Raw genomic sequence first — 8914 nt, forward strand, 5'->3', positions numbered from 1 at the left:
CGTGACTTCATTTTGATGGAACTCACTTGTCAATTTTAACTTAAATACAACTCTGCACTGATCAGATCTGATCAACATTCTTTAAGCTAATCGTAATCAGATTTATGATCTGAAACACGTCACAATCAAATACCTGTCTAATTTTATTCCAATCTGATGTTATTTTTTTTCCATTTAGTTCAGATGAGATCCCATTATGAACCGAACCATTTATACACTAATCGTACACCAATGCCTTCAATTGCCCTTTTAAAGTATTATAAAGCATCACTTGCAATGCACAAATGGGGTCAAAGTACATACAGTTGTATGTTGCACTGAGAGGTGCGAGATTTTTATCAGCAGAACATATTTACTGCAGATGATGTTTTATAACTGCAGTAAAAAAACATGCATCCCAGTTTGTACTTGAAATGCCATAATTGGCTTGTTTCTAAAAAAAACATTTGCACAGATTGTAAATAGCTTCACTTTACCGCTCAAAGAACTTCTAGCAGTCACGTGCTTTTCTCAGCATCAATGGTAATGTATGGAAATTGCCTTATTTGAATGTGCATATTGACATTTGTATAGCACGTGTGTTTTGGTGATAATCTGCTGTGGTGGTTAGTTAACAAAACAAAAGCGTTATCATTTCACACATCTAGAGGTATCATTTACACCATTGTCACACCCCCCCCCTACCTTGTTCTGGTCCAACCAGTATAGGAAATGGCCATTCGGGTCCACTCGGAGTGTGACAGGCACACCTGCAGTCGAATCCTGTGGAACAGAAGTGAAAGGTTGCATGACGGGCGAGCGAGTTAGAAAGCCCCGCAACACGATCTGAACGTCTCTCATCCCAAACTGTATGATGATGATGATAATAAAGCAAACATTTCATTGAATTCCTCACCCATTTTTTTCCAGCAACTATCAACGACAAGTTTTTTCACCACCAGAATGTAAATATTAAGGTTTGGACACTGAAAGAGACTATTGCAGATGGAGGTGTCGGGTACAGCAAAAAAAAATAAAAGTGAGTGGGCAAAAAAGGAAATGGGTAAGCACACATACTGATATGTTAATTATTTAGCAAAAGAAAGCCTTATTGAGTCTCAATACGTTTTGAGGAGGATCCTGAAAAAGCAATGTTTTGGCAAAAAACATTAATAAATGTTTTGTTTAATGTGGGAGGAAACCAGAGAACCCAGAGTAAAGCCATGCATACAAAACGTGAAACTCAATACTGCCATACCCTGACCATGCCGACAATACCCCTGCAAGCCCCGGTGGATACCCATCGAAGCGCTCACGAGGCTCAACCTGCTTTGCATCCGAGGTCTGACGAGGTCAGGTGCATTTTGAGTGATCATAATCAGTTCGTGATTTTGTGTTTAGCGGCGATGATATTTACATATTTATTACATTTTCCAGAACAATGTGCGATAACGTGGCATAAAACAAATATTTGGGGATTTTTTTTTGTTTGTATGTCTATAAAGACAGTATAGTGATTATAATAAATTTGATAATTTACGTAAAAAAAATTCAAAACCAACAAGGTTATGGAGAGGTGATGGTCACAGGTGATGAAGCTATGGAAGGGGGCAGAGTGGGGCTGGCTTATTGCATGGATTAGTGGCAATTGAAAGTTATTTGAATACTTTCACATTACAGCAATTACTTGAATACATCCAACATCGCGAAAACAGGTTCGGCAACTAGGCTTAAAGTGGTATACTGTATAGTTAATCTTGCAAATACGTATTACGAAAATAGTGAATTTTCCTCACACAAGTCCGATTTTACATACATATGAAAATTGAGCAACGGCTTCATTTGAATATTCTTACGAGATAAATTTTGACTTAAAGCTTTCGTGACTGCAGGAATTCATATTCTTTCATTCATATTCTTTGGGTCTTTCGGGGCTTTCTAACTCACTCGCCCGTCTTGTGATCGAAACGTCGTGATATTATTGTTATTATTTTTTCTATCCACGTGGCTCTACCGAAAGACCCAAATAATATGAATTCTTATGAGATGTTAATTGGAGGATCGTGAGACGACTGCAGCATTGGGAGGGCTTAATTTATTGTTTATGCTTATACATCAATTGATGTTGTGATTAAGACTGCCATGCTCGTCAATGCTGCTTTACAGACCTAATGTATAGGTAATGTATGACGCCAATATATATAAAAAGGGCTGAGTGAAGCTATTTTTTTGTTTTGGCAAGCTCAAAGTCTTGTGACAACATTAGGTGATACAGCCACAATGCATCCGAGGTCAGGCAATTGAACCCTGAAGCCAACATCACAAGCTATATGAATCCCCCATGATTACACCTGACGGACTGCCTATATATGCACTATAATACATATTTTATATGCATTACACACACTTTTTATTATTCAATCGCGCCCTTGCGTTTCCTAAAGCGCTAGAGCGAGCAGTTTGAAATCCTGGTCGATTGTTGACCTGGCCAATCATCCATCCGAGGTTGATACAATTAGTGCCACTTTGTGGGGAAGTCAACAGTGGGTTGTCCAATGGAAGACCCCCCCCCCCACAACATTACAATGTGTAATTTCCAACATGATCACTGCTTCAATGCTCATTTGCTAAATAAATCAACTTGTCTTTGACCTGTGTTTAGTTTCCATGAAAACCGACGTTGATAATAATTTTACCGAGGTTGATAAGCTTTCTTTGTGTGGCTACAATTTATTTGGAGCATGCTCTGCTGAACCGATAAAGTAAATTGTGAGCACACTAGCGCTTGTTACATTATGCATTCTTGAAATGTTAACTCATTGCAAATCATGTAGTCTGTTTTTTACCTGTAATTGTTAGTTTGAATCAATTATTATGGTGACCGTTTGTCGATTATTGGATGAAAGAGTTTATATTATGCATGCATGCCAGATCATTCAGAAAATGTTGCATTGATTTATCAATTAATATTAGCGACTAAGCTTTGCTATACATGCCTCCAAGTGTGCGGGTGGAATTATTGATGTTGCAGGTATTTAATTCGTATACGTTGTAAGAAATTGGTTCACATGACTAGTGGCCGCTATATTCACCACAATAAAAAAAGTGTATTAAATTAAATTGTGATCCTGAAGCACTACGATTCTTCAGATCACCAGGGGTGGGGGGGGGGGCGAATGAATAGTTACAGAAACTGCCTCATTTAATCATCATGAAAATATAACGTGCTGTAGGTAAAGGTTCAGCCCATGAATAACCTGCTCACATCACTGCTAGCAGAAAGGCCCTCACGAGAGGGAGCTCTAAAACAGTACCTTTAGGATATTTTAGCCTGCTCTTCCCTGCTGCCCAGATGTCTTGGAAGAGGTCAGAGTGATGGCGCTCTATTCTATCACACGCGATCTGCTGATCGACTAATTGTGGCGTACCATTTATACCGTTGGGTGGACAACTTCAACTGCCGCGCCAGAAGAACAAGCCGGCGACCTCTGGATTACAAGGCCAGTTGGATTAACTATTACAGCACGGGATATAATCAACTAAACCTTTAAAGTATATTATTTTTTACGTGAACATGTAGAATGCGCTTCACTCAATTTCCAGATGAAAAGCCATCACACGTTAGCCACTCTCACCCTATTATTTTTGGCTTTCAAAAACGTCGAAGTGCCCTTCAACCATGGAAACAAGTCAAGGATCATGTGCTGTATTTCTTATTCTCATTTATTTGTAGTTGTGAAAAAAATGTCATGTGTGCGTGATGTAGTCGTGTTCCCTTTAAAAACAGTCATAGTAGTGTATATATTCAGGTCCTAGCAATCGCGGATGACAAAACATTCCCTTTTTAATTAAATACTGCAAAACAAAGTCATGGCAACAACACAAACAAATCACGTTCGTATTTGTCTGAGATTTTCAGGGAGTGGGACTTTTTGCTGTTGTCCTTTGGGGATGTAATTAACCTAGTCTAACAATAGAATTCTAACTTATTAAAGTAAGCGGCAATGACATTTATGCTTTTTTTTTATCTTAGCAGTAACTTACTGCTGGGTTCAGGTGAAGTGGAGGTTGTGGTAGTTTGCACGCTGTCTATGAACCTGGCGACCCAAGTTTTGATCCCGGCCACGGCTAACATCAATGGTGAGTGATATCAGAGCCGATCTGGCCTCCCCTTCACCAACTAATACTGACCATTGTGCTGAAGTATGGTCAAAATCCCCCTATATGAAGGCCTTCAATCATGGCGGATTGAGAATGGCTTGGAAAATATTTATTTTAATGCTCGTTTAGTCACATTCCGTTTATAGGCTATCAATGCGATGGTGTATGCATCAGTATCATCATATGCATCAATGTTGTACCTGAATTCATTAAACAATGTTACTGACTACAATTATTTCATTTTAATAGTACTTACTTTATCAATGCTATCTCATCTATTCTAATGCATTTTACGCTCCTTTTTATGACAATTGTCTACATCCATATATCTTATTTTATATTTATAGAGCATCTTTACTCAAGGCCCTTGACACAGTTAAAATACGGTGACAGAAGAGGATGGTGCAGATATTATTCAGACATAGATCCACATATTACAAGATGTTACAAATGATAACTAGATTATACCTCTCCAAAATAACTCGTTTTAAATTTTATTTTATTCAAAACATCGAGTGCCGAGTATTACAGTAACAATGCATAAGCATGCCTCAATCATGATGCTGCATATTGATATTGCAATACCTCGTTGTCTATGTAAAACCTCACCTCGATAAGTAGTCAGGGAACATTACAGAAAAAAATATCATTGATGGCCAAGAATAATGACGAATTGGCAGCCGAGGGATGAAATGTTTTCGAGATGGGAGACGTCCCGCAAGGAGATGGAGTATAGAAATTCGCTTTTGTGCACTGGTGCGAGGTGGATTATTACATCACGGGATTGGGAGAGATGGCGTTGGCTTGGGAGGCTTTCATCCAGCAGTGGATTGACCATGGCTGATGATAATGACAGTTGATGATTCACATTACTATAATGAAGGGCGTGTTTCTCATGAAATTCATCATCGGTGCAAAGGAAATGAGCGGGTGTGGTGACGTGTGCCTATAAAAACACCAACAGAGAGGCAGGATTGGTGGATCGCGTTGAGATCATGTGCTTGGGAAATTCATCCGTTGGGGTAGAAAGGTAGTACGAAAAATGTTTCTGGAAACATCAGTGCTGGGCAGTTACATTTGTTCTGGTTACTTTCGTTTTTTTACACGAAGAAATACAGTCTCAGAATGGCATACTTGAGATTTCATGGGGATTTGCCGAATAAACAGCGCTTTGTGTGCGCATGACATCCTTGCACGATTTAGAGGCATTCTGAACGTTTAAAGTCGGCATTCACAAATTCGCCGGAAGTTTGTTTTCAGTGCATTGTGACGTCACGTGCCAAGTGTTGGCCGTCGCGGGCATTACAAATCATCGACCCCTCTCCGACCAATGCCATTGGTGCCCTGCAGCTCACACTCCTGCGAGGGCAACGACCACGCATTTCAATTTCTGAAACATCAAATGGTCACATGCAATGGAAATGTCTGCCTATACAGTAGACATGCAGTATATATGCCTATGCACACAGGGTTTCATTTCAGCTGGAGCTGTCCGGGACTAATTTCCGGAAAATACTCCCGGCCCTCCTGACGTGGGCTTCGGGAGGTTCGGCATGGGGGGAGAGGGGGGGAGATAGAGAAATTAAGCCCTGTACGTACAGCACGGTATATAAATACTGTAGAGAGGTTTCACACATTCTGGCAGTGTTCACTTGCATAGAGCGCGGCGGCAGGTATCTATCTGGCCGCTCCTCGGATGAAGGATGAATGGAAAGATGCCACTGGCAGCACAACAACAGCACTTGAGAAACGGGCTGCGAAACCAGAATAGCTGCTTCTTTGGTTATGCCACCCCTGGTCATGCGAAGCGTTTGATGAAGCCATGGTTTCCCCTGCAAAGGGTCTCTTAACACCACGACTGAGCCGCGTTGATCGACGCACAATCAGCACCGTCCCAAGTTTCGAGGCAATTGCTCGCAATGCGTGCAGTGACAATGCGTTGGCAAGTGGTTCATGAGCACGAATTATGAACAATGCAACGCGTTCGTCGATGGCACTGCCATAAAGAGAAATGTCTATGTAAAATAGGCGACGTTTTGGATAATCGCCTTCGTGTTTTCAGCAGAGATGGATAGCTCCGCTTAAGTAAGACAGGTTCACATTTGGTCAGCAACGTTTACCTCCGTGAACTCGTGATGCGTGCGCAGCACGTGGCCCTGGTAACGGTTTATTCGTGAAGGGGCACGGTCGTCTGCACTCATCACGTCTGTCCATCACCATCGGTAATTTTCTATCCACTGCTAGGCTTGAAGGCAAAGCTGTCGCGCGCACAATGCTTATTGGCCTATTCATAGCCTTTATTGGCGTCCACAGTATCCCGGCGTACTGTGTGTTCAACACTTGAACAAGAATAGCAGCAAATGCCTGGCGGTGCCAAGACGGACAGGGCAAATGTGGAAGCGGGCAGTCCGTGCAGTAGTACATCACCGTGGGCGTACAGCGCGATTGAAGTGTACCAAATAATAAGAGGACTCTTCGAGAGACGGAGGCGGGCACAATCATTAAGCGGAGCAAACCCTTTACGTCCGCCGCGGTGCGTGATGCGGTCTGGTATAATGCAATCGCGGCTATGGATTTATTGTCGCTGTATTCAGTTCGAATGAATGACGGCGAGCAAAGGCACACATCGACCGCGACCGCGTGCCGGTCACGTCCATGACCACAAACAAACAAAAACAACGAAACGAAACGAGATTCACCACGTAGCCTTTTAAACAGGCTGATGGAGCAAGTGCAGTTCGCGACCACCTTACGAAGGCCGGTACGGCCACACGAAGATGTGGGATGGACAACACCACGCCTGGACCCCGCCTTTGTCGCCCCCCCCCCACCACTGCCGATGTTTACACACCGCAACAGGAACTCATTTAACGCCGAGTCGACCTATGGGAGGCCCAGGAGCGGTTCAGAGAATCGCGACTGATGTTGTTGGTCATGGTGCGGGTGTGTTGCGCAGTGCGCTCAGCACTCAACTACCGCGTGCGTCTGCGTGACCCCCCACGGCCAACACCAAGTGACGATTATCCGAACTAATACCGAGCCTCCCCTAGGTCAACTCAGCCTCAAATGAGTACCTAGGCCGGTGGGTAAACATCAGCACTGGGGAGACAAAGGCGCGCGGGCGTGGCGCTGGTCACCCACACGCGCTCGTGTGCCGTGCCGGCATTCAGGAAAGGTGTTCGCTCAGGGCACTTGTCCCCAACAGTCTGTAAGAAGGGACCTTTGTTTCTGTGTTTCCACATAGACAAAGGCCCCCCCATCCCCCCGGGGCTCTAAAGGCTACACGGGGGGGACCTACCCACAAAGACAAAGATCCCCTGTATAGCCTGAAGGCACTTTTGGGGCAAGTGCCGTTAGCGAGCACCTATGAAGGTCGGCTACACAGACACACACACGCGCAGCAAAAGGTCGCCTCGTATCGCCCTGGGACGGACTGCCATGTAATCCTGTCGACAAACACTTGTCGCGCCGGGCAAAACAACAAACTAACAAACTACCGGCACAAGCAGAGCGCCAAAAAAAACCGGTGTCAAAATCAGCTGACAGCAAGGTTCGTCTTGGAATGTTGTTTTTCTTGACAAAGTCAACCCGAGCGCAACAGTCGTCGCCAAAATAACCAACACACACACACTCACACACACCTCTCTGGCTTGCGTGTTGGCCCGTGTGGCTGCGGCAGCGTTGTTCAACAAGCAGCGCACGGAAGCGCACCGACCACCAGACACCACACACACACAGCCACCACGGCGTGGGATATTGATCATCATCATCAACATCTCTCGCTCTCTCTCTCTCAGGTCGCGTACAGCGACGGCCAGCAGAACGGACAAGTAGGGTGGAGGGGGGGTGGTGGCAGGGTGGGTGGCTAATGCTACTCACGTCGTCCCACTTTATAAACTTGTTTCCTTTCTTGAGGGCGTCTGGAACGCCGATCTGCTTGAGCTGGAGGGCGTGCACACCAGCACGAGCCCCGGCCATGTCAGCGGGCGAACAGCAGCAGCAGCCGCCAAGCGAGGAGCAAAGAGCAAGCGTGGAGGGAGTTGCAGAGAGAGAGAGAGAGCTGGGGCTGTAGAGAGATAAAGGGCAGAGAGAGAGAGCGAGCGGGGTGGGGAGGGGGGAGGATGTGCTCCCAATGACGGCTGGTTGCGAGTGAAGGAGGCTGTCGTGCACTTCGGATGCCCGAGCGCTCTTACAGAGGCGCTCGCCACCATGCTCGTCACAACGCGCTTAATATTCATGATGCGCCTACGCGCAATGAATATTAATCGCCACCTGTGATTTTGCTCCCCCAGCTCTCTCTCTCCTCTTTGACGTTGTTCACACACTACCTCGCAGTCGCTCCAATCGGCGGTGCATTGTCGACGGCAGTTGTCGCTGTGTAATGCCGCTGGTGAGGTTTGCATTCATTGAACACGGAATAGAGAGCCCGGCGTAGGTAGGTTCTGTCGTTATCAAAGCGCGCGCCACGCTAAGCGGGGTGGTGCACCTGGACTTGTAATGCACACCTGTGTGTGAGCGGGGCCTGTCGGTGGCCGCTTGATTCATGCTTTGATTTCTGCATTTCAATGGGATATCACGTCTCAGTCCCGAAATAGTTACCGTAACAGCGGCCCGGTGTTTATTTTGGCTCGCCATCATTATTTGTATTGTCCTGATGATGATGATGCTGCTGTCATGGTGTTTGTGATGGTGTTTGTGATGGTCTGTGTGTGTGGTGGACCTGTGCGGAGCCGGTGGCACACTGGTTAGCGCGTTGCGCTGCGAATTCGGCGAG

The 8914-nt window shown here is 45.1% G+C and overlaps 1 protein-coding gene across 2 annotated transcripts in view; it reads right to left on the reverse strand.

Moving 5' to 3' along the window:
* The window catches only part of PLCB1 (phospholipase C beta 1), a 189317-nt gene extending 180943 nt beyond the window's left edge, over window positions 1-8374 (reverse strand). For both annotated transcript variants that reach the window (XM_078596201.1, XM_078596202.1), the window contains exons 1-2: window positions 8020-8374; window positions 685-762 (exon numbers count right to left, since the gene is read on the reverse strand). In XM_078596201.1, coding sequence (XP_078452327.1) covers window positions 685-762; window positions 8020-8118 — 177 coding nt within the window. In that variant the 5' untranslated portion in view covers window positions 8119-8374. The remainder of the gene's footprint in view (window positions 1-684; window positions 763-8019) is intronic.
* Window positions 8375-8914: the final 540 nt, after the last annotated feature.

The sequence above is a fragment of the Lampetra planeri genome, chromosome 7 (assembly GCF_965212315.1).
Source record: "Lampetra planeri chromosome 7, kcLamPlan1.2.h2, whole genome shotgun sequence".
In the NCBI taxonomy this organism is placed as follows: Eukaryota; Metazoa; Chordata; class Hyperoartia; order Petromyzontiformes; family Petromyzontidae; genus Lampetra; species Lampetra planeri.